Source organism: Bombus fervidus, chromosome 7 (assembly GCF_041682495.2).
Source record: "Bombus fervidus isolate BK054 chromosome 7, iyBomFerv1, whole genome shotgun sequence".
NCBI classification, from domain to species: domain Eukaryota; kingdom Metazoa; phylum Arthropoda; class Insecta; order Hymenoptera; family Apidae; genus Bombus; species Bombus fervidus.
Window position 1 is genome coordinate 5801765 of NC_091523.1, and position 26286 is coordinate 5828050.

General features: G+C 31.9%; 4 protein-coding genes across 12 annotated transcripts; 1 reads left to right on the forward strand and 3 right to left on the reverse strand.

Annotated features, from left to right (window-relative positions):
• Positions 1 to 112: 112 nt before the first annotated feature.
• Ap-1-2beta (adaptor protein complex 1/2, beta subunit) lies at positions 113 to 6332 on the reverse strand. 3 transcript variants are annotated; one of them, XM_072006890.1, is made up of 12 exons: positions 6184 to 6332; positions 5643 to 5806; positions 4868 to 5038; positions 3575 to 3601; positions 3229 to 3474; positions 2889 to 3149; positions 2379 to 2801; positions 1624 to 2308; positions 1291 to 1549; positions 812 to 1163; positions 543 to 734; positions 113 to 417 (listed from the first exon to the last, which is right to left on the reverse strand). In XM_072006890.1, the coding sequence occupies exons 2-12, from the start codon at positions 5748 to 5750 to the stop codon at positions 343 to 345; spliced, it is 2799 nt and encodes a 932-aa protein (XP_071862991.1). In that variant the 5' UTR covers positions 5751 to 5806; positions 6184 to 6332; the 3' UTR covers positions 113 to 342. The 3 variants fall into 3 exon arrangements, with proteins under 3 accessions (XP_071862991.1, XP_071862992.1, XP_071862993.1); XM_072006891.1 differs by having other exon boundaries at positions 6162 to 6307; XM_072006892.1 differs by lacking the exon at positions 3575 to 3601.
• A 737-nt stretch (positions 6333 to 7069) lies between these two features.
• Sbf (SET domain binding factor) lies at positions 7070 to 15982 on the reverse strand. 4 transcript variants are annotated; one of them, XM_072007613.1, is made up of 22 exons: positions 15768 to 15982; positions 15285 to 15425; positions 14831 to 14916; positions 14436 to 14723; positions 14137 to 14356; positions 13823 to 14064; positions 13437 to 13742; positions 13175 to 13352; positions 12896 to 13100; positions 11207 to 12808; positions 10945 to 11138; positions 10476 to 10874; positions 10186 to 10402; positions 9899 to 10100; positions 9677 to 9822; positions 8757 to 9602; positions 8539 to 8686; positions 8301 to 8446; positions 7996 to 8222; positions 7680 to 7886; positions 7530 to 7612; positions 7070 to 7455 (listed from the first exon to the last, which is right to left on the reverse strand). In XM_072007613.1, exons 2-22 carry the CDS (start codon positions 15382 to 15384, stop codon positions 7363 to 7365), a joined length of 6135 nt encoding a protein of 2044 aa, XP_071863714.1. In that variant the 5' UTR covers positions 15385 to 15425; positions 15768 to 15982; the 3' UTR covers positions 7070 to 7362. The 4 variants fall into 4 exon arrangements, with proteins under 4 accessions (XP_071863714.1, XP_071863712.1, XP_071863715.1 ...); XM_072007611.1 differs by having other exon boundaries at positions 15658 to 15982; XM_072007614.1 differs by having other exon boundaries at positions 10476 to 10871; positions 15285 to 15982.
• A 332-nt stretch (positions 15983 to 16314) lies between these two features.
• Positions 16315 to 25383, forward strand: LOC139989349 (peptidyl-tRNA hydrolase 2, mitochondrial). Of its 2 annotated transcripts, none has more exons than XM_072007615.1 (5): positions 16315 to 16473; positions 16578 to 16761; positions 16855 to 17034; positions 17119 to 17318; positions 24745 to 25383. In XM_072007615.1, the coding sequence occupies exons 2-4, from the start codon at positions 16600 to 16602 to the stop codon at positions 17299 to 17301; spliced, it is 525 nt and encodes a 174-aa protein (XP_071863716.1). In that variant the 5' UTR covers positions 16315 to 16473; positions 16578 to 16599; the 3' UTR covers positions 17302 to 17318; positions 24745 to 25383. The 2 variants fall into 2 exon arrangements, with proteins under 2 accessions (XP_071863716.1, XP_071863717.1); XM_072007616.1 differs by lacking the exon at positions 24745 to 25383 and adding an exon at positions 17405 to 17555.
• Positions 17385 to 26244, reverse strand: LOC139989347 (uncharacterized). 3 transcript variants are annotated; one of them, XM_072007607.1, is made up of 16 exons: positions 26089 to 26244; positions 25883 to 25948; positions 24958 to 25215; positions 24495 to 24897; positions 23858 to 24415; positions 23475 to 23770; positions 22923 to 23388; positions 22431 to 22838; positions 21981 to 22358; positions 21108 to 21888; positions 20357 to 21027; positions 19781 to 20283; positions 19346 to 19708; positions 19026 to 19263; positions 18731 to 18949; positions 17385 to 18659 (listed from the first exon to the last, which is right to left on the reverse strand). In XM_072007607.1, exons 2-16 carry the CDS (start codon positions 25904 to 25906, stop codon positions 18022 to 18024), a joined length of 6204 nt encoding a protein of 2067 aa, XP_071863708.1. In that variant the 5' UTR covers positions 25907 to 25948; positions 26089 to 26244; the 3' UTR covers positions 17385 to 18021. The 3 variants fall into 3 exon arrangements, with proteins under 3 accessions (XP_071863708.1, XP_071863710.1, XP_071863709.1); XM_072007609.1 differs by having other exon boundaries at positions 26024 to 26235; XM_072007608.1 differs by lacking the exon at positions 26089 to 26244 and having other exon boundaries at positions 25883 to 26022.
• Positions 26245 to 26286: the final 42 nt, after the last annotated feature.

Below are 26286 nucleotides of genomic sequence, written 5' to 3' on the forward strand. Positions count from 1 at the left end.
CAGTCTTATTCTTCAATCATTTTGAAGCTGAAGCATATGGTTTAAAAAAAAGTGAGCTTAGTTATATATAAAATACATTTCGCCTGTCCCCTTCTTTATATAAAAAATGCAATATAGGTAATTAACACAATTCTTTTTTATTTTGAGTTACATCCATTTATGATAAGTTTAACAGTATATTAAATTTGTTATTTGTGATAAAATACGAACAAATATTTTTAATAACTTCCAGCTGGATAAGTTATATGCAATAATACATAAAAATGATTTATATAAACAAATTATTGGATTAAGGCGTGAAATATGATATAACTTAATGTCAAATGGTTTTTAATTCACTATTTAAGAATGCAGGATTGCATTATACGCTTGAAATATGCCTGGTGCCACTTCTACCGAACGAGATTTCAAAGATAACTGTAATTGAAATAAGTTGATTATTAAACATTTTAAAAGATAAAAACTACAAAAATTTAGATCTATAAAATTATTTAAAATTTAGATCTGTAAAACTATAGAAATTTAAATGTGTTTTAACTTACAGTAACATCAGGATTTCCTGGTTGAATTTTCAATTCATTTAATACCCAAACAGTATTTGTTAATTTAAGAGATTGATATAACATATCTTGTCCTTCAACATTTCTTTTAGCAATTGTAAATACATTATTCTGTTGCATTTTTTGTACAACTTGATCTGCCGTCAGCATTACTCCTTTTAATGTGTATTGTACCTGAAATATTTAAATGTTTCCACTTATTTAAAAAGTGCTGGAGAATTTAATGACAATATAGATAAGAAAACTAATACCTCATTCTGTGCTGGTATATCTTTCCATGTACTAAGAAATACTCTTTTATCTAATTGTCCATCTTCTGCAAAATATACATTCATAGGAACAATACAAGCAAAATAAAATACATCAATATTATTTTTTATTGCGACTTGAAGATTATTCAAGGGATCCATTCGTTGCACTGCACCAGCAGTAGATAATATTACACTAGTATCTATACTAGCACCAGGATTTAAAGGACTTGGTACTTGCAATGATGCAGCTGGTATTAAACCAAAACTGTTTTTGTTTAATTGTATTGCAAAACAACCCATAGGTTGCATTGCTTTATTTGTAAGTGTCATATCCATACTAATTTGTCCATTTCTATTGAAGAATAAATAAAAATAAATTTTTATTATAACATATTAGTCAATTAAAGTCTTACTCTCGTTATAAAATAAATAAATATATATATAATAAATAAATAAATATTTATATCTTATGTACTTACTTCCTTGAGAATGTTCCCCATATGTCAAATCCTTTGCCTTTTTCTGCAGGTAACCAATTAACTTTAGGTGCGGTATAAGAAGTAGGACCTTGATTAAAACCAAATATGTCACCAAGAAGCCCAGTAGTAGTTTGAGACACAATAGGTGCACTACTTCCAGCATCAGTCCCACCCAAAATTCCATCTATCCCACTTCCTAATAAGTCTAAACCCAATCCTGATTGAGGAGCTGGTGTTGGAGTGACCATAGTTGAACCACCTACAACACAATTTAATGTAACACGATTTATAAGGTCAATGGAAATACTAGTAAGCAATAAAAGTTTTGTGTACCAATATCCATACTAAGAAGATCGCCTATTAAAGAATCTTGAGCAGGAATAACTTGAGCATGAGGTTGTGCACTATGTTGAGTTGAATCTTCACTTGAATTACTTCTAGCAGGCAATGATCTCCTAGTACCTGCTGCTCTACCTTCAACGAAAGCAGTAGGTGGTTTATGATATACAGAAGCTAAACTTGAAATATGGCATATTAATTCATCTAGTAGTGTTGGTTCTAACAAGTCAGTTTCTTCTGAAATAAGAGGTTTCTCAGCAAGTACAACTTCTTTGGCAGCTGCTGGATCTGTACTAAGTAATCGCCAATAAATAAATCCTCGATCTCGTAAATCAGGATTATCAGAATCTTGAGTCGCTAAACTAAGAACTTGTTGAACTAGTTCTTGAGTATCCGTAGGTCTTTTAAGGAACAATTTAACAATTGCTGTGAGTAGTTGCAATTGAACTTGTGTATTTTCATCATGGAATCCTTCTAAGAAACTTTCAAGTAATTCATCTGCATTATCAATACGTTCTGCATATTCTCCAATAATCCATATCATAGATGCACGTGCCTCAGGTTCATCAAGTGTATCCAAATTTTCACAAAGAGTTGAAATAATACTTTCGTACTTGTTTGGATATTTCCGGAAAATGTCTTTTATAACAACAATTGCTTCTTGAACAACATAATTGACCTAATACAACAAAAATATGTATAAGAACATCCAAACTAATAATTATTGTTTTAAGTATATTTTGAAATACCTTTGTTTGTATGAGATCTAAAAGAGTTGAAACACATCGTTCAGCGGATGGTTCAACTTTAATGGCACAACGACCAATAGCTCTCACAGCTTTTCGTACGAAATCTACATCAACTTCTGTAGCATATTCTTTCAGTTCAGATAAAACCTGAGCTATATTAGCTTGGGAAGCTAAACGAATCATAATGTCTAACTTTTCAAGTTTAACATAAATAGGATCGTTATATTTAACAAAGAAAACTTTCATTTCATGTTTTAAAATATCTGGACGTTTTTGTACAATAAGGTTTATATTTCGCAATGCTACATATTGCACCTCGGGTTCAGAGCTAAGTAAAGTTACCAGGGGTGGAGCTAATTTTTTTGTTAATGTGCCAACAAAATCAGATTCTGATTGTAACATTTCTATTAATTTCATTAGTACCTATATAAGAAAAGAACCTATTTTTAAAGAATGAAATAATCATTTCTAATGTTAACTATAAATATTAATTTTTCACTAGATATACACCTTAACAGCAGATAGAACAACTGCTGCATTAGCATGAGCTAAACGAGGAGTAATACGTTCACAAATGCTTTGTGCTTCACGATCATCTTTTGGTGAGTAATTTGCAAGGGAGTCTAAAATAAAAACTTGACCCCATTCTGTACATTCATTGAGTGCTGTTAATAATTTATTAATAGTCTGTGCATTCATTTCAACTAAAGGTTGTCCACTAGGACTTGCTTCATTAATTTCAGATAAAGCAGCTACTGCATTTGCAACAACCTAATATAAAAATTGAATGGAATAATAAATAATGATTTTTATGTTGATACTAAGTGAGAAATAAATTTAAGTTATTTACCATGGGATTACTATCAGACAGAAGATCTTTTAATTGATCCAGAAATCCTTGATCTTCAACTAATGCTGCGTTAATATCGTAAAGCTTGGCCACACAAACAGCTGCAGTTTTACGAACATATGGATCCTCATCCTTCAGGCATTTTCGCAGTGGTTCACAGAGGTACTCAGTAATCTTGTCCACACGTATACAACCCATTGTGCGAACTGCTAATGCTCGGATCAGCGGATTTGGGTCCTCGCAATCCTGCGCAAAAATCGGGCAAGCCAGGGATTCAAGTCTAGTCACAGCAGTGGCTATCTATTTCAACCCATGAATTTTAACGAAGTAGAAAGTGGTATGGTACCTTTGTCATCGGAGATGTCGCTAGCTCCTTTTGCGTGTCAGAACGAAAAAGGTCAAATTGGTCACCGTCACCATTTTGATTAATTGTTAAATATTATACTTATCAACCATTTAATGTAATGTGATGCAGAACTGATCATTTTTTAAAGAGCACGAGATATTCATCTTAAAATTTTTCTGTTTCTAGTTCTTTACTTTTTATAGCGATTTATAAATTAAGATTAAATTATAAATTTCACATTAAGAGAGTTCAGTGTCATGCACATAAGAATATGTTACATGATATTTATTCAAACATTTAAAAATGTATACATCAAAGTGTTCATAGTAATTGCATTATGAAATATTAATTTTAACACTGATTACATTTATCAATGAAGATTAAAATTTTGTATAAAGAACAAAACACTTTGCGTGCAGATAGTGTAAATATATGCACTGCGTACAAGCAGCAATTTATAATGCAGTCATACATATAAAATGGACATTTAAGGAACTGGTTTATTCATGCTGTTTATATGGTAAACATTATATCTAAAAAATAAATTTTTGATTCTACCACTGAGATTATTTTACATTTAATCTTCTTGTAAGGCCAATTAAGTCCTAAATATAATTATATATAGCTGTGTTATTATACAACTTTTCTATAAGCTGTTTAAATATAAATAACATTTTTATGGCTTGTAGAAAAAGTTCCATGCTCAATTTTGAAAATCAGCATAAAATATATTAGTGCATTAATATTAAAAAAAACTAACACATATATTGTGAGCTCCTTCAGTGAATTTTTTAATAGTTTTGCTAAATATTACAACTGTTATAATTCCATTCCTATTTTCAATGCTTAACTGAAGAAAAATACTGGAATTTGGTGGTAACAACTCACAAACCAATAAAAAGATTATTAATATATTCTTATGTAATTTAAGATATTTAAGATGAGTGCCATATTTCATTCAGCCAAATTCCAGTCTCGTGCCCTTTGAAAAATAAGCAATTCATTAAGAAAAAGAAATAATACATTCCGTCCCATAACGCAGACAGCTCTGTGCAAACTGATGTAATTTGCAAAGCACGGTCTGTACATGATGTGAGGCAGGCTGCAAAATTAATGTCAAATTTACTTGAAAAATTTTTAGAACTTAAAAGAGCTACTACACAAAGTTTTTCCAGCTTGCCTCTTTGCAGACAGAGACTCTCAACATCATCCAAGTGTCATTAAAATATATAGAGGATAAAAGTGCATTAATAAAACATAGTAAGTATTTATTAAGTTTTTAAGCTACATTACCTTAACAAATGTGTTGACAGCCATAATGGCCATATCTGGTTGACTTTTGGCATAATTCATCAGGTACAAATACACCAGCTTTTTGAGTTCTAAGTTATCTGTCTGCATACAGTTGACCACGTCAGGGAAAAGTGCTGATACATCTTTACCCACTGTCATGGATGCAATTACCTAAACATAATTGATATTATATAATAAAAAAATATTCATAATAAAGTTGAAAATAACTATACTGATTATGATCAATTGTTAAAATAATATTGCTATTAATTAAGTAAAGATACCACTATAATTTATGCTTAGTTTAATAAAAATGAATATTTCAAACAATAATTCATTGTAGATTTGTGTTTTTGTAGAAAGAAGATGCCTAAAATGTAATGTCTAATATAATGCATATACTATAGTATTATTGAAATTTCTCAAATTTGAGAAATTATTGTATGCTTTTACTTCATCCTTTTCTTTGTGCAGCATGAAACAGATTTACCAAAAAAAATTGTATGTTTATAACTTATAAATGTCTAAAGCACAATATTTTGATATTAATAATGATTTTTATAACTTACCTTTTATAAAAATATATTGCCTTTTAAAAGCATACCAATGCTGCATAAAACTACTCAACTATTTATGAAATATAAATGTTTAATTGAAAGAATATCAAATTGTCACATGTTTTGTTATTGCTTATAACTTATTTCCATTTCATACAAAATTCTGAATATATGAAAATTATGAATAATTAGGACATTTTAACAATAAATTAACTCACCTTTTTCACAGCTTCTTTCTTTTTTTCCTTTTTGTCATTGTTCAACTCTGATTTAAGTTCAAATATCTCCCCCTTTTTAGTAGTGGTGAAATATTTTGAATCTGTCATTTTAGATTTTTGGAAGAGCTTTCCACAATAATATTGTTGATAATTAAATCGACACTCTGAAAACAAATAGCGATGTACTGTGAATGCAATAATATTGTGTGAAAATTAAATAAGGATCCAATATAGCAGACCTTAGCTTGGATCAATGTCAAGATATATGTATATATAGTAGCATTCTACTAATACTAACTACAATATGAGATATTTAGAATTTTGTCACCCTCAATAAAAAATCAAAGTATTTTTTATATTTTTATAAAAAAAATATATAAACTACCATATAATAACGATCCATAATTAAAAATCTTGTAACATCCTTATTTTCTATATGCTTTCGTTTTACAAGGTTTATGAAATTCTAATCATTAACATTTACGACAATTGGTACGATTACTAAGAAATGTTACTAACAGAATATTTCCTTTTAAAATACCTGAACTATTTCAAGCAATCGAAAATATATGAAAAATTATCCACTGACAGAACATTGACAATTCTACGAGTAAAACGCCCTCCAATCATGGAGTAGAAACTCTCACGATCACGGTCGTATACGTAATACGTAGGCACAAATCCGATGATTTGTCAGATCTTTTGTGGTGGGAGACACGGTCGTATATGTACGCGGCGTGGTTCCATCCTACAGTCTTAAACCATAGACTACCTTGTATATAAGTAACGACTTTACTTTTTCTGTATGTAACGAGAACTAATAGATTATAAATTGATTTTTTATTTGGAAAATGTATAAATTTGAAATATAAGTAACCTTCTTCGAATAAAGACGCTTTAATAAATATGAAGCAATTTTTATTTTAATCCCCATTATTACAAAATTTGAAACACTACTTTTGAATATATATTTAAAATTCATAACAATATGAACAAACTATCAAATGAATTGCAAATACGTAATTTATTTATTTTACTAAATTTAAACATTTCGTTTATCTGAAAATCTATTCGTGGTATGTGCAACGCGAGCATAAAAAAGATTATATATTTCATATAAAAAGTGCTATAAATGCGAGAATAATTTCAACTAAAAATTAAAGATATAGGAGACTTCTTTTAATTTTACTAATAAACATAGCAGAATTACTAAACAAATACTACATGAGATTTAAAAAAAAACGCCCTTATTTTAATTCGTGTTCTATTCTTTAACAAGCAAGGTCGTAACTTTTCCAATTATAACTGTAATTATACTAACAATAATTCGCAGAGTAGGTATTTCATCTAATATTTTAACATATTTTCTGTTCTATATATATCCATCTAAAATTAAAAACATAATAAACAAAATAAAAAATGTAACGTTTAATTGAGTATGTTATGATCTTTTATCTTCCAGCTGAAATAATTAAAACTTAACGTAATTATATATAGTTACAATATACATTTATATAATAATGCTATGTCAAGGATATGAGTACATCACATTCAATTTATGATACTGTTCATTCCAACGATTGTTGGATTCAAAATATTTAAAGCAAATTACTGCAGTCTATAATACGTACTATTAGACTATACAATTGTATGTAACAAAATTAAAATCTGTTTTAATCTATCAGTCACTTGCACAATTTAAATTAGAGTTATAATCAAACTATTGTAAGCACGCTTGGACTTTCTCGATCCATTCTTGCGCAGTTGCTGCGTCGCCAGCACAAAAGTTATATGTTCGCCTGTTTGTACGAAGCTACAAATATAAAGACATATAATAGAAATTTCATTTTTGAAAATATAATAAATGATACAAAATGAGACATTTACATCAAAGAATGATTTATCATCTGTTTTCTTTGGTGGCCCTGGCATTGGTTGAGCTGGAGTTACAGAAACTACTTCAGCTAGATCTGTAAAATTATAAATATTTATAAATTTATACTATAGTATTCCAATTTTGAATTATTTTCTACATACCTATATATCCTTTACAATGAGAATCTTCCATGGCATCATAATACCTTAGTTGATGTTTTATAGAATCTAATACGAACCACCTCTGTTTCCAGCCTTTAAGCAAAGCACCTCGTTTATAAAGGTAACCTTCATGAGTTCTATTTTCAGCAACATTACTAGAGAATTGTTCGTAATATTGTTGTGAAGAGGTTTGTATTGTAGTAACACCTAGATGTGAATTGTTAATATTATTAAATAAAATAATACATAACATTGCTCAATCATATAATCATAGTTTACAAGAAAAATTTATAAAGTCATAATGTAATATTCATACTTGAATTTACGCTTCCATTATCACCACCGCTTCGCGTAAGTGTATGTGTTTGTAAATTATCAGTTACTGCCTTATATTTTGTACAATTTTTTGGTACTGCATCAGCACACTTGTCATGACATACATGGCCACAGTCTACACATCGTAAACCAGCTTTTACTGGCCCCCATAATACGCCAGAACAAGCATCACAGTGAGTTGGTGTAGCTGAATCTAATCGTTCAAACCTTTAAAAACGAGAATATAAAGTTATTCAGCATTCAGTTATTTCATCTTAAAGAAAGCTTTATGATTATAAAAATTACCTATGGGGATGTGCATAAACGGAACCATCATTTCCAGAAGTACTTCCACTAGCAAGTTTGCCTCTTAAAAGTAGTTCTAATGTAGAACGTTTATGAATCAACCGACCATGATATCTGACTAATGCAGTGCTAAATGATGCGTGTCTCTATATATAGAATAAAAGATGTTATCATTTTTACATCATATATCTATAGATGAGTACATCATTCTTAAATAGTTACAGTGTTTGTTACTAACAGCAAGGGAATCTGTATTTGGCAGTTCAAGTTTATCCCAAAGAACTTTCCATTTTTGTGGTAAATGACCCAATTCAGTTTCTAATCTATGTATCTCTTCTAAAAGATGAGAAAATTGATCGGGTACCATTGAACTTACACCATCATACCTATAATACATCACAATATAAATAGTATAATTCGAAAACGGAGGAAAATATAACATAAATTTAATCTTACCCTTGTGTAACTACTTTGCGATTACTTTTAACTACACCATCAGCAGCTTCTGCTTCTTCTTCTTGTTGGGAATCTTGTTGTAATACTTCTAAGTCATATGCAGGTCCATGAGCCAGTTCTTCTTCTAAATAATATTGCCAAATATCAAGATTTGGCAAATGCGATACGGGTCTTAATACCGTGTTTTCAGTATTGGGAGTATACATGAAATTATAAAACAAGGGACACCGTGCGTGTTGTTTTTCGATGTAATCAAATATGCTTTGACCGAGATTGCATCCTGTATTTGTCCCTGCTAATCTACCTCCAGGATAAATTGTTTCATCATCACTACCTGTATCTACACCTTTATGATGACTTGTCAGTGATCCCCTTTTGTCTTCAACAGCAGTAATGCCACATTCCACTCTATCGAATTCGCAGTCCAATAAAAATGTACGAAAACGGCAAGAAACCGAATGATATGCTAAGAATTTTAGGTAATATTCGTTGAATTCAAATGCTAATGGAAACTGCTTTTGAATTTGATGCACTATATCGAGAAATTGAAGAAAAGTAGGCGTAAAATTTGTTGTTTGAGAATTTGCTGCAAGATTACTTCTGTGCCCAAATCTATGTCCGAATCCAAGCCATTCCTTCTCGATTAAAGTTCGGAAACCGTCGATAGTTCTATAATGTGGGTCAAGACATACTTGAGCAACAGAACATACTGTTGCTGTGGTATCCCAACCTTCCTCTAAACAAACAGCTACTGATGAGCCTTGAACATCCATTAAATCTATTACAGCACCAGCTAATTGCATTAAATTTTGAAGTTGTTGTAACCATTCTGAACTTTCAATTAATCTGAAATTTCCAATATTATTTATCAGAAATTATATCTAATGAAATCATATTTTCTCTAGATAGATTATACATACTTATAAAAACTTTGGTCAGGTTCTACATTTGGAGAGCTAGGAACACAGGCTCGCATAAGTTTCTTAAATGCAGCTTTGGTATGTCTTACATCGTAATATTCCACTGGAATAAAGTCTGTTTTTGGTGCTGATTCCGCTTTAACGCCCTATTGCATTCAAATGATTCATTTTGTGAAATTACACCATATACAACTAAAAAAATTTAATTTAAAATTATCTTACTTTCATATGAGCTTTTTCACCAAGAATATATAATGCAGCACGTTGGAAAGTATGAACGCATTCAGTACCACTGTCTGAATCTGCAGAATGTCTAACAGTTCCACGTTGATGAACTGAAGTTAAAGAGACTTGAGAATTATGTCTCTTATCTTTTAATGAACCCCAACGACCAAAATTCTTAGGTCCTTTACCTCCTGATGAACTGTAAAGAATAACACATATATTAATTAACCAATCTTTTATTGATTTCATAAAATCTTAATTAAAAGGTATATGTACGTATATACCTTAATGTTCCAATAGCTTTATTAAATGGATTTCGTCGTGATTGTTCGGGTGTAGCATTGCGATCTTCAGCAGCTAACAATAAAGAATCAATACTAAGAGAACTATCAGACATTCCCCATGCAGAACCTTGTCTTAGCGCAGATAACGGAGTAGCAGCCACAAGAGCCATAATATATTTTTCTTGCTCTAAAGATGATGTGGTTTCTGATGATGTTGCTAAGAATATAAAACAAATATTTAAGAATATTATAAAAGATTACACATTTCAAAACACTTTCTTAACAGATACCTTTTAAATTACCAGCAGATGCTGGATGGGCTTTCAGCATGCCCATGACACCTTTCCCATGATAACCAGCACCTCTAATTAAAAGTGCTTTTGTTCTTGGGTGCCTCCATGTGACAGCAGGTATTCTATTATGTCTATAAAGTCGGCAAAATCTACGAATACTTTCATCTGATACTGATGAGGGAACTATAAGAAGTGCAGGATAACTTCTGCAAATCATATAGGCACAATTCACAGAAGATAATCGAAATGGTTCATTTCTACGATTATTGTGTGGCCCATTTGAATACAATCCTAATCGATACCAATCTCTAACATAACTACGTTCCGATAATCGTTCTAAGGTTTTAGCATCAGTTGGTGGTTGAGTTACAATACCAGGAATTTCAAAATCATCTACTGTAAGGATGGTATATGTAAGTAGACTGAGAATTATTGGAATATCAGAAATATTAAACGTTTAACTTACCACTAAGATCATCATCATGACTTAAATCATTATTATCTGTAACTGGTAAACTCATTCGACCAGGTGATGTCATGTACTTATTATTAGTAATCATGTTCATATTTGGCAAGACGTATTTTTGTCTTTTAGATGACTGTTTTGGTTTAAAACCAGCTTTACGTGCAGTCTTTAAAAGTGTTTTCTTAGCAAACCCTCTAAAAGAAAAATCATTTTATTGTGATAAATGATAAACATAAAAAAAGTTAAATAATAAGTCACTTACTTAAGAGTAGCATTCTTTTCTTTTCCTTTGTGATGTGCAGTCTGAGTAACTAATACTTGTCCATTGAAAGCAAAATGATGAAAAATGTGTGGTGGATACCGAGCTTTATGAACTAATTTTCTTAAAGTCTCAATATTCTCAGGTGTAACTTCTTCATCGAAGGCTAACTTTATCAATTGAAAAGTACATGATCGCAATTGAAGACCTTCTTGTAAACATTGATCTAAATGTGCTAAATGTTGCACCGCAACTCGTTTCTCTTTAGTTAAAGATGTTACAGGAAAAGCACGAACTACTAATTGTTCACAAGCAAATGGATCACAAGGTATTCCTTTAAATACGATTCTATAATTAGTAAGGAAAATTGCGCCTTCTGCTGGTAAGAGTGGTGGTATCTTTGGTAACCCTGCAGAACTCTCTTCCCTCCCATCTGGTAAAAGATAAACACGTAAACCATCCATAATAACTTCTTCACCAGGTAACATATTAGGTGTCAAAATTTTAGGTTTCTGAATAGGAGGTAATCTTTTGCTTTCTCTATGTATAGCTTCAAGAGTTTCAATATGCATATGAACAACACCAGGAACCATTTGATGTAGGCATCTAACATGTTCAGCACTTACACCTCCTTCAGTACAAACACGATCTACAAATCGTGACACCATTCGAATAACAGCACTACCAGTTTCTCCGGGATCAGTTTCTTCAAAACCAGACTCTGCATCACCACTATCGCTTGCTACACTATTTGTAATACTATTACTTGCTCTTTCATCATCATAAATATTATCTTGACGATGAGTCTTTGCCCCTATATCTAACGGAACCAATAAATAAACCATCCTATTTGCATAATGAATTGCTTGGCTATACATGGTACTTTCTTCACTTGCAGTAAGTTCCTTTTGTTTTTCTGGATCTATTGTTGGCCAAATCCTCATTTGTTCAGCAGCTATTTCAAGAGCCGATGGTTCTTGAATTTGATAAATTGAATACCGATCGCGAAATGGAAATTCCTTGCCATCACGTGGACTAATAGGACTTAAGATACCATCATTTATAAGCCGTGGTGGAGAATTTTCACCAGGGAGATATAAACGTTTAATATCTTTCTGAACGTCCAAATAAAAAGCATCTTCCCAAAATTGTTGATTTTGCCATACAGGATGTTCTTGAATACAGGTGTAAGCAAATTGAATTACTCCTGTGCAAAGTTTTCTACAAAATGCTGTAGCAAGGGGAAGAAGTGCAGCAGCAACTCCATGCTCATCCATGGATGAATCATCTTGCAATGCACAATTCATTAACCGAACTACAAGATCAAATTGTTGATGTTCTAGCATGGCTTTGTTTCCAACAACATGCTGTGATAATTCCATGCAAAGCGCTAAACGAGCAGCTTTGCTTTTCAAAGCTCTTAAAACAGCTGGAAACGTTTTACGGGCATCAGATATTTTATTCTCAAATATACAATTTATACAGTTACGCAGAACTTCCAGTCTACGTGCAGAATTGCTAACCAAATGTCTAGTATCATGAACAAATGAAATATGTGGACCCATAGGTACAATACGAGGCTGTGATGGTCTTAATGATGATAATCTATAAACAAAATGTTCAATATAAGTATAAAATATCATAGTCATGATACATATATAAAAATATATCAAATTTATTTCTAATACTAACCTAACTTTAAGATTATTTTTGGCAAGACCCTCATCTATAATTGCTTGAACTTGTTCTGGATTAATGCGCGGTAAAAGCGGCTGATGTATTCTAGCAAATGCTCCTTCAGGTGGTTTTAAAATTTTTTGTACGTATGGTTGAGGATTTGGATTTTCATTTGTGTATAATTGTTGTGCTAATTCTTGAATATGTGTTAAAATAAGCCCTAATATCGGAATGATATTTATTGTATATAATATTTTATTATTATTAATTATATGTTTTGTTACTGTTACTTACTATGATCTTGTGCTTCCTGTTTTAACTGATCACTTAAATTATTATACAATTCGTCCCACACATCACAAGGCCTCCACGGTGGTCCCCTTTCTGCAATAAAGGAAGTAAAAAACATACAATCCAGAACTCTGGTTGTAAAGTCACAATCCGTTAAGCCACGTTCTCCAAGAAAAGCTGCCTAGAAATAAGAAATACAATTTATATGTTTCCCTTTTATCTTTAAGCACTATAAAGTGAATAGAACCAATAATAATATAAAGACCTTATGAAATGTTATGACAGGCTTTGAATGAATTCTTATTAATGTCAGGCAGCTCCTATATCCTTGCAATAATTGAGCAAAAGTTCTCATAAAAACTGCTCGTAATTCTTTATCTAACATAGGAGAGTGAGGAGCTCTTGTTGCAAGTGGTGGAAAAGCATAATCTGCACAAGCTAATTCTGGTTGTAATACTAAAGATAATGCATCTTGTGTTTGTGATAGAAGTGGTTCTGGAAGTAATGGAAGTGCTACTCCATCTGGAACCATAATAGAACCTCCATCCAAATCAGCGACTATTACATCCATCTGTAAAAGAATTTAACATTTAATAAAAAAATCGTTATAATAAAATAAAAAATATTATATAATTCTATTGAACATCTTACAAGTTCTGCAACTTCATGTTTCAATGAACTGTGTACACCCATGATAAATGGAGTAGGTGTACTGAGTACTTCAACTAAAGCTGCTGGTAGAAGAGGAATGTAAACATGTGTGTATCTAAATGGATACATTAGTGCAGTAAGCGCACGACATCCTTCAGTTAATCGTGAATAACTTGCAGAATGAAAAAGTATTTTATGTTCTGTCATAACAGCACAGAACAATACTAGTACATTACGAATTCCTATAAAATATAAATATATTTTAATGAAAAGTATAAACAAGAACATATTTGTAATAATAATTTTACGCTTACCTAGTTGTTGAAATAAAAGATTTACACTACTGTGTGTTATTGGAAGGGAAGGACTAATTGGAGGCTGAAGTGCTTGACGATCGCCTGCACCAATGCTAAATCTTACTTGTGGTCCACCAGCAGGTGGTACTTGTATACAACCTAATATGTTTCCTACCAAAGTTTCTAATGGTATTCCAAGATTTTCTACATATACTGTGTATATAATACCAAGGCAATTCTGAAGCAACAATGTAAAAATATTATTGTTACATATAGAAATATGATTATAGTCTCAAATTAGGCAAAATGTCACATACTCTGAAAGTTTCAATGTAATCAAGTCTGGAAACCAGCACCAGACATTTAGGTGCATACATAATGCTGTGATGTGCTATTGTGGGTATTGTTCTAACCAAGGAACGACTATCACCATCTACAGGATCTTCTTCTTCATCTACAGGCTTACTTGGCAATATAGACACTGTTTCATTGAAACACATACAAGCACAATAATGACGATTTGCATCAATATCAGTTAAAATAGATACAAAAAATCGTGGTTCTTGTCTTTCTGTAGATAAGGCCCATCCCTGTGGTTGACAAAACTATAAAATAAAATTAATTGAGAAAAGATTAGATAATAATAGAATACAAATAGTTAATAGTTAATAGTTAATAATAGAAATAAAAATATAATATAGAAAAATCTTACCCATTCTATTCCTTCTATAAATGGTGTATCTGGCCAATCCTTTTCTGGAAACCTTTGTAAAATGATTCCATTACTTATACCCCCTCCTATAAACATAAATAAAATTATATATTATATCAACTTTTTTGTTATTATACTTTGATAAACTATATCTTTATAGTACAAATATTTTAATTTCTTAAACAATATTAAATATTAATAATATGACTTCAATAATTAGTAACACAAATAAAAAATATTTACTGTAAATATCTTTAAATATTTACGCTATTGAAGATATACAAAATGTGTGTGTGTGTGTGTGTGTGTGTGTGTGTGTGTGTGTGTGTGTGTGTACATTTTATTATAAGCTTACTTGCTAAGATTATTTATTGTTACACATCTTAAATGTTTAATAATTATGTATATTAAAAATATCAATATATTTTTACTTTCGTTAAAAATAAAAACTTACTCTCTTTTTCGTGGTCGTAGCCGACCACAACAAAGTAGTCGGCTAACCGAGACATTTCGGTATACTCGTGGGGGTTCGTGGGGGTGATAGCGCCCAACATCCCACGTAGATTTTAATACACGTGATTTCATGGACCGTATCCTATCAAGCAACAATCAACTACCTTGTGTCAACGTTACACATAAATATGCATCAATATGCAAATTAATTGAAAAATATGATAAACATTTTTGAATTTATATTTTTTCATTCAAACAACACAAATTTCAAAGTAAAGCACCAAAAACGTGATATCGTCGTAAATACATTTAAAAATTTTTTTCGAAAAACAAATTTCAAGCGGTGGTTGAAATGTTGTAAGCATCACACGCACCGTTGAAAGGAGATACTTCACATTCGTTACGTTTAGAAAATGAATTCACCCGTCATCACAAGAGCATACAATATTCTATTTATTTTATAAAACACAATATGATGCCACACCCCGAAGCTTTAATCCATAACCTTCCAAACTCAAGCGCCACATTGGGTGTTTGTTGAACCGCGTATGAACCAAAACGCGCCACAGATATACAAACGAAAAGACGAATGCGCTATAATTCCCATTTAATTTTACTTTTTTTGTCTTCTGCTTGGGTCACTGAGAATACTTTAAATCTGAAAACATTTGCATTATTAGAGGCGTTACTTTCATGCTACTTTATAGCGCGTTCATAGTAAAATTATTGCATAACAGTTACATGTATAATACCCCTATATGTATATATATAATGTCTTCTTTAAATTTATCAAATAATTTTATATTTTGAATAGAAAAATGAAACTGAATGTCCTTTAATTCAATTAAAAATTGTTGTATAAATTTCTACACATACATATATGTATACATATATTATATTACTTTCTTTTCAAATTTATTGTAGATATTTAAAAAATATGTTACTTTATGTATCTTTAAAAACGAGTTAAAATTAAATCTAATATAATACTTTATGTCTCGAATTATGTCTAAAGATTATTAATTTCTATCAGAGTTATATGTGTATGATGTACTATGTACATTTATATTGTATATGTTTAAATGATACCTAACCTTATAGAAGCTATCACATGGAACAATATAAGTTTTGCTTATATCAAAAGAAAAAGTTAATCTAAGGATATATACGTTTTGTAAAATTACTTTGATGTAAATATCTACTTTTTATATCTAATTTATGTTTAAAAATTAAATTCTTTGTGACGAATTAAATAAATTTCAATAGTGTGATCGAATATTTTTTAATGTTACAGAATTTTGATAAATTTTAGTAAGATGAATATTATTCAAATACTTTTGCAAAACGCTACAGATGCAAATGTAGGATTTATAATTTCAGCAATAATAGGTTATTCTTTATATAAAATAATAGCAGTGATAAATAGAAAAAAATTGCAATCTTCTAATGATAATTGCAATGAAACTTTAAATTATATGGTAAGTGAAATTAAAATTTGTATATATATATTTATATTTTTTTATAATTAATCTAATAAATACACAAACAAAAATAATAGTTTTTATTTTCAGCAAATGTATTCGGATAATTACAAGCTTGTTTTAGTTATTAGAACTGATTTAAAAATGGGAAAAGGAAAAATTGCAGCACAATGTGCTCATGCTGCCGTTGCAGCTTATAAGGCAGTCACAAAGTATCCTGAATTTTTATGTGCTTGGGAAAAGTGTGGGCAAACTAAAATTACTGTTAAGGTATATATACTTCCTATATATATATTACATGTAATATTATTTGTTTTAAGTCAAATCCTTATTAGTAAATAAAAAAATGCTTAGGTGGATAGCGAGAATGCTTTGAAAGAAATAGCAAAACAAGCTAGAGCTGTAGGACTTTTGGCAAATATAATACAGGATGCTGGACAGACACAAGTAAAGCCAGGAAGTAAAACAGTATGTGCTATTGGTCCAGGTCCAGCTCAGTTGATAGATAATGTAACTGGTCATTTAAAATTGTTTTAATAATGAACAAAATAAAGGTATCTTAATTTTTTATTTAATTTTTAAGTGTATTTTTATCTTTTTTTTAATTCAGTTCTTCATGATTTACTAATTTCATTATTAGATTTTTATTCATATGCTAAAAGATAATTAAATACAGCAATTTCATATTTTGTTGATGATATAAGTATAAATACATGCACATAATTTTTATAAAATGATGCATCCCATTAAAAAATGCATCAATATATTTATCAAAAATGAAAAAGTACAAACTTTTAGTTCAATATTTTATACAAATTTAAATATGTTATTAAATTGAAACATTACTTCAGTCACTGGTCGCATTTTATATATAATAATAAATTTCATTTAATAAATTTAAATATAACATACATGAACAATGTTCATTTTTATGCTAATATAATACACTTTTGCATTAAGAAACATGAGTATAGCATTAGGTGCCATTGTATACAGTATCTTGTTAATATCAAATTTTATTATCAGTGTAAGCAAATGGCATTTACTGATATTTGTATTGGAAAATATATTATGTAAAAAGTGCATAATTAGAGTCATATTGCAACAAAATAAGCAATCACCGTAAATTATTCCCAGCTCAAATCACAAAACATTAAGAAATTTGTTTCCAATAAAATATCTTCCATTCTTTGGTACCTCGTGCTATTATTTTCATTTAAAATATCATTTAATGCTTATAAATAGTATATAAATAATCTACACTGGAGGAGGAGGTGCTTTTCGATGTATTTTGTTAGAGCTGGTAGCACTACATTGTGACTCAGCAATGGATCTGCCATCAGCTTCATCTCTTCGACATAATTCTTCATTTTGCATCCAATTTTGAGTCTGATTATGATTCGTTCGTGTTGATTGATTTTCTTCATTTCCAGACACAGAACCTACTTCTTCTAATAATTTTGATAAAGATGGTGCCAATCCTAATCCTAAATTTCGCTCGTGATATACATCTGAAATCGTAGGCGTTAATTCACGTGTTAAACTTGTGAGGGACGTGGCTACGTTTCTTAAATTTTGATTATGTGTTTCTGCAGGTTGTGCAGAATCAGTCTGAGAACAAATATCTTCAGTTGTTGTAGGATGACGAGGCTTTCTTGGAGAATTAGATCCAATTTCTGTTCGAACACTTAATCTTTCTAGTACTGTTGCTGGTAAAGGTGGTAATGGTTGTCGCCTTAAAACTGTTGCATGACCGTTATCCCAATCTGTTACTGAACTACTTGAACTAGACCCTGGTCTTAAGCTTTGATCGGGATAAAGATTTCTGATACGTGTTTGATGATTTAAATTGAGTGCTACAGGAGGACTAGGAGTGAAAGCAACATCCGATTCACCTACAAAACATACATATGATTATAATTTTATATTTAATGCTTATCTAAATTTTAGTCTAAGTTATTTATACCTCCACTATTTTGACATGGTTGTCGTGATGTAGGAATTGGAACATTTGGTGGTTCCATAGTTTTTCCATCAGGTTCACCTCGATGTCGAACATAATTTGCAAATGCACCTCCTAATCTAGGTCGTTCTATGACATTTTTTTCAATATGAGCAACAGAAGCTAGACTTTCCATTGAACTACTAGAATCTAAAGTCAAACTTTTAGGTGCTTCTTGTGTATCTAAGAACATAATTATAATTTAGATGACATATTTTCATTTTTATTTATTATACACACATGATCAGTTTAGACTTACCAAATAAAGCTAAAAGAGCTTGAAGAGCAAATTGAACAGCTCTCCGTGATGCTTGTTTTCCTGTTCTTAATGTAACTTCTGATTGACCAACTTCCATGAGATCAAAGCCTAGACTTGCAAATAATTCATGAGATCCTGATGCTCTCCATACTTGTACTGGTAATGTGACTTCTTGACCTTCCGTCGTACATGTAGCTCTTCTCATTGCAGCAATAACATCCTCTGCTGCTTCTGGTGCCTACAATAAAAATTTCCTTTAATATTATAGATTATTAACTCTTACAAGTAGCAATGTCAGAATATACAGATTTATTTACTACCTGCAACAACCTAGCAAGAGCATGTAATGACGATGGTCCCAATCCCAATAATGCCTGCAAACTTGCACTACATCTTGTCAATCTTTCTTCTGGGTCACTTTGTGGGAAAAATACAGAGGATGGTATTCCGTTTCCAGCAGGTTCAAATCTAAAACCTACTGACATTAAAAGTTCTCGCCAACCAGTGGCTGCACCCACTTTATTTTCAATACTACGCTGAGTTGTGTACATAGCATTTTTTTGTCCACGATGTATTCGTTGTAATGATTTTTCTACTAAATGAAGTGTTACACGTAATGCATCACGACTTTGTTCAGGGCCACCGCGTAATAATTCAGCCAGTGCTTGTCCCATTAAGGCAACCTAAATGTATATTTCATGAACTATCACTTACACATGAATTATTAAATTTAATAAATTTTTTAAGATTTATACCTTGTTTGACAATCTTGCATCTCCTCCAATAAGTAACCAACCAGCCCAATTTGCAGGATGTGCGAAATGTCTTGTATGTTGAACTGTTTGCATAGCTTCTGCCAATGCTCTTGATGCTCTAGCACCTTGTAACATAGCACTATAAAATGCTCGTAATAATATACTACCAGCTGTAGGTGGAACTGCCCACATTCCTATAAGTACACATTGTGCTCCTGCATTTAATAAAGCTTTGGCTAAATTTTGTACGCCATCTGATGTAGCAGTTGTATTTTCTGTACTATTCCAACCGTGGCCACTAGATATTACAACTAAACGGGCAGCTATTCTTAGTTTTGTAATATCTGAATAGCTTAACAAGTATTCTGGTTTTACAGATGGATCTTCACAAGGATCTGCAGTTAATGCTAAACTGGCAGAATTCCAGAAAACTGGTACTGTTAAATGTACACATTCTGCATCAGGTAAAGATCTTAAAACAGTCGACCTCGTAGCTTCTATCCCTATTAATAAAGATTGAAAAGATTATTTATTTATAATTTTCTTTAATTTATTTAAATTCGTAATGATATCTACCAGTTAAAGCACGGGCTTCTAGTAATTCAGCAACAATCTCAGATTCTGTTTCAGTAGAAGCAACACTTTCTGACCATCTATATTCTTCCCTGATTTCTTCAGGAAGCACAGGATTTCCTGCAACTAATGCAGCTACCGTTGCACCTCCTTCTGGCATAGGAGTCTTTGATCGCTTTTTTAAAGCTGCAAGCGATGGTACTACTAATAAAGAAAATCTTTCACATAGATAATCTTCTCCAGGGTTTGATTGTAAAGCTGGAAGTGGTGCCAAATATAAAGACTTCTCCACTACCATAATTAGTTCCTTCCTTGCTGGTGGTAAAAGATCTTCAAAAGGTGCTAAAAGTAAATCATAAAGTACTTGAATTGGTAATGGTGATTGCCATGTTGGTCCTTTGGTTCCTCGTCCCCATCGAGCACTTCCTGCTCGTGAACTAATTGAACCCACACTAAACAGACTGCTCAAACTGTATGAACTAGCATTGAGATGATGTCCTCTCGATGGTATTTTTGTTTCTTCAACAAGTTCACTTGTTTCGTCTAAAAGAGCTTCTCGTGCTTGCAAAACTCGCTTCTCTAATCCTATACCATCATCCAAACTAGTAGAATGAAATCGTAATAATCCCCGACCAGGAGCTAAGCACCAAGCATGTAATTCACACCCTACTTCACTGAAACGTTATTTGACATTTACTAGCCGGTTTATGGAATTACAATTTGTTCACACTATTTATTAATAAATTTAAATTACCTATAATATAAAATAACTCCACGTTGTCTATCAATAATTTCGGAATAATGTGCAGCATCATCTAAACAATTACTTTTACTTCGTCTCGATCTTTCTGCCCAATTCAGAGCTTCTTCAGCTCTATTTAAACTAATTAGTACTTTTTGTAACATTCTGTACGTTTCTGATAATAACTCAGATTTGTTTGGTTGTCCACAAGTAAGGGTTGAAGAAATTCCATCTAATGATTCTAATAAATTTGCTGCTTTCTCTAAATGTTCTACAGCTATAATTGCTTCTCCAGCTTCCCAATGAACAAGACCAAGTCTGTGTCTTAATCTAGCTGCTTCTTCTCTTCTTCCTAACCCTTCAGATAAAGACAATCCCGATTGTAAGTAACTCAAAGCTCGTGATAAATCACCACATAAATGATGAAGTCGACCTAAACTGGAAAATGCAGCTGCTCTTGCTGGTTGATCACCAGCTGCTGCTGCAAGACTTAATGATTGTTCTTGTAATCTTATTGCTTCTTCAAATTGTCCTAAAGCTTCTTGAGTTACACCTAAGTTTGCACAAGCTCTAGCTTGTAACCCAGCTGCATCTAAAGCTTCAGCAATTGAAAGTTCCAATTGATGATGTCGTAATGCAGAATTTGGATCGTCCATTAATAGATGAACAGCTCCTAACCCACTAGCAGCCTCTGCTTCAGCAGCTTTATCTCCGAGTCCTCTGGCAAGCGCCAGTTGATGTGATAAACAACTAACAGCTTGTTCGTGGTTACCTAATGCAGCATGTACTCGACCTACACAATTGATATTAACAACTTATAACACTCATCAAGAAAAGTTAATATATTTATAAGTTCTATAGTATAATATTTTACATATTAATTACCTAAATCTCCGTAAGCTGCGCCTCTTGATTCTGGGCTATCAACTTCATGTGCAGCTACTAGTCTTTTCTCAAAACAAACTAAAGCTTCTTGTAAATTTCCAGTTGCTTCCCGAGCTCGACCTAAACCCCGATATGCTCTTTCTTGTTCTCTTATACTTTTCAATTTTGTAGCAGCTGTTAATTGCTGCTCATGACATTTTATAGCTTCTTCTGGATCTCCCAAGGCTTCATAACAATCGCCAAGATTGCCAAGTGCTCTAGCTTTATTTAGTAAGGCTGTGCCCATAGTTAATGGTTCTAAAGTTGCTAATTGTTGTTCAAAATATCCAATTGCGTCTTCATAATGTGCCATATTAAGTCTAGCTATTCCTAAATTTCCTATTTAAAAGAAAAATAGTGAGCATTGTTGCTGTAAATTTAAGCAGTTTAAACATTATAAATAAAGTTCACCTAAAGCTTGAGCCTCAACTCCTGAATCTGCTAATTCCTTTGCCCTTTCAAGTTGCTCCTGATAACACTTCACTGCATGAGTATATTGACCTAGTGCCATGTGTACCGCTCCTAAGTTTCCATGAGCTCTACACTCGCCACGTAAATCACCAGCTTCTTGTCTTAAAGTTAGTTCTTGAGTATGAAATCCTAATGCTTTATCAAGATTTTTTATTGTCCGATGTGCAATACCTAAAGCTCCATAAGCAGCAGCTTCTAAACTGCGATCACTTGCTTGCCGTGCTAAATTTAATTGTCTTTGATGCATTTTTATTGCTTCTTCAGCTTCTCCAAGACGTAAAAGGCAATCACCAATATTTCCCAAAGCACGAAATTTTCCAGCTAAATGTTTAGTCATATGTGCAATAGCTATATAGAAAGATAAATTATTAATATTAAGTACATATTTTGTTTTTTTTAAAATATAAATATGTAGATGCACGATTTTCTTACCCAAATAGTATTTTTGGCATTCTAGTGCAGTATCTAAATTTTCAAGAGCTAAATGTGCTAACCCCAAATTACAATAAGCTCTTCCCATCCCAGATTTATCCTGTAAATCCTTAGCTAATGCTAAGTCTTGATCATAATATCTAACAGCTTCACGATGATTGCCTAAACAATAATGAGCATAACCTAAGAAGTGACATGCTTTAGCTTCTCCTTCAACATCGTGTAGTTCCTGAGATAACATAAGATAATTTTCATAATATGGAACAGCTTCTTCAAATCTGCCACGAGATGACAAGCAATTAGCAAGATTCAGCAATGCACAGGCTTCACCAGCTGTATCTTTCAACTCGCGCGCTATAGCTAAATGAGCTCTGTAATGTCTTAATGCTGCTTCATGACCTTGTACAGCTTGATACGCTACTGCTAAATTTCCATGTGTGCTAGCTTCTGAACTACGATCATTGACCTATATTAAACAACAATTTTTATAATGTTTTATGGTATAAATTTGTTATTAAATTTATTTTTCATTGTATATCTTAAACAATTTACCTCTTTGCTTATTGTTAATTCTTGTTTATGATATTTAATAGCTTGTTCATAATATCCTAATGCGTTATAAGCATTTCCGATATTTCCATATGCTCTACCCATACCAGCTTTATCTCCTAATGATCTAGCAATTCCTAAGTGAGCTTGATGTAATTTAAGTGCCGCTTCATGTTCACCAAGTAATTGATAAACTATTCCTAAATTACTACATGCTCGTCCTTCAGCAACTTTATCTTTTGTAGCTAAAGCAACATCAAGTTGCCTTTGGTGCCACAGCTTGGCTTGTGCAAGATCACCTAAATAATGATATATTTGAAAGAGATTTTACAATAAAGTTAATTCCTCATTAAGTTTCTCATTATTTGTTGTTCTAAAAAGTTCACCTGCACATCTTGCAGCATGACCTAATCCAGCATAAGCTCTCATTTCTATTGCTCTATCACCAAGTTCTTGAGCTATTCTTAGCACATTTTCATGATAAGCCATTGCTTGACCAAAATTCCTTCGATAATGGTGAGATGAACCTAAGTTACTGAAAGCTCTTGCTTCTTCTACACGATCTCCTAAGCGTCTTGCTATTCTCAAATGTTGTGTATGACAATCAACAGCACTTTCAAATTCTCCCATTGCTAAATAAACCGCTCCCACGTTTCCTATCTCTCGCGCTTCCTGAAGTCGATCTCCCATTTGTTTTACTAATTGTACACATTGTTTATGAGATGCAAGTGCATTTGGTAAATCACCAATAGCTGTATAAACGTGACCCAGGCTAGTTAAAGCAGATGCTGCAGCCTGAGTATCTTTGCACTTCATAGCTAAAACCAATTGATACCTGTGTGCTGTTAAAGCTTCCTTAAAACTGCCCTTACTAAAATATGCTGAGCCCAGATTTCCATGAGCTCGACATTCACCCTGGGTATCTCCTAAAGATCGTGCGACACCTACAAATATTTTTACTCAGAATATAAAGAAATATTCTACTAATACATACTTATTATTTTATCTATCTTCAATATTTACCTAAATCTTGTTGCATATAATTGATAGCTTTATCTAAAGAATTTAATGCCCAATATGCACTAGATAGAGCAGAAAATACAGAACCCCTTAATTTTAAGCTACAAGAACCAATAGTAAGAGCAGCTTCTAATACACCAGCTGCTGCCTTATACTGTCCTGCTCCAAGAAGTTCTTGGCCAACAACAGAAATGACAACAAAAGAAGATTCATCAAGTTTCATTGCACGTAATTGTTGAAATGTTGGTTCTAGTGTTGCACGCAATGGTGATTTTAAGGATGCTTCCACAAGACCAGATAATAGTTGACAATTGGTAGGATCATGTGCCAAACCTGTACTGAAGGCTACAAGAGCCTCTCCATGTCTCCCTAGACATTGTAAGGCTACTCCTTGACGGTAGTATGCCTAATAGAGATATTGGTTTTACTAATTATTTGAAAAGTAACAAACAAAAGCAGCTATTACCTTTGGCCATTGAGGGCTAAGTTCGGTAGCTCTAACAGCATCCTGAAGAGCAAGTGCAAATAAACCCATTTTGAGCCGGGCAGCTGACCTGTTTGAATATAGCACATGGCTAAGTGGATCCAAAGCAAGAGCTTCTGTGTACAAACTTGCAGCAAGAGCATAATCACCATTTTGACATGCTGCATTGCTACGACGTACAGTCTCTAAAAATAGAGATCTTGATCCAGCAGCCAAGGCCGACGTACCTTCGGGCTCCACCTTATAAATATTTATATATATATATAATTTATATATATTATGCACATATATGTGTATGTATTTATTTCAGAGTTATATTATATTGCTACTATCATTGTGTTAATTAAATATTATTTATAAACATTGTATAAAAAATTTATTATAAAAAATAAGGTAATATTAAACTTATTTAAGTAATATTAAGCTAATATAAGGTAACATTAATTATTACATATATAATTATCATAAATATTAATTTATATCAATTTGCATTTTATAAATAGAAATAAGTGATTTAATGAAATAATTATTAAATAAAAAATTTAAATAAATATTTTCATTCATATTTTAAAATCTAATATTTAATTCTTAAATTTCATTATTTTTTTTATATCAATTATTAATCAATATTATTATCAATTATTGTATAAAAAATATACAATTCAACATAATTCTTGTTTTATCACTTTTAATACAAATCTTTGTTGTTTTTTATTTTTATGTATATATCCATAAATATATACAATATGATCTTAAGAACATAATTTATTATCAAAGTTGCAAATAGTAGACCAAATTTTATGAATACAAAAATAAAAAGCACACAAATTTATAAAATTAAATGATTTTAATTCTAAAATATGATAATAATATTCGTCATCATATTTGTACTGTAGGATCTTGTTACCTCAGAGATATCCCTATGAGACATTGCTTAAGACGAGCAAGTAGCATCCTCCTGCATGAGCATTATCTGCAGCAAAGGAGCTTCATTAGATAAGACCACACATTTTAGAGTATAAGACCTTTCTAGGTCTTCCTGTACCACCTTTCTTTCCCTCATTCAGATTTATTTTCTACAAGATGCTACTTTCAAATCTAGGCAGCACTCACCGGATACACGCTGAAATAAACTATTTCGTCTTAGTAATCAGAATATTCGCTAGGATAGGTGAATTGATTCGATTAATAAAAAAGGAGGGAGTAAGGCGTCTTAGGAGGGCACCCACTGCATTCCTCAGGCACAGCCATCTTGGAATGTGACCCCGGGCTCCCCCTTGGGCCCAGAGTGGGGCCGGCACTGTCTGCTTT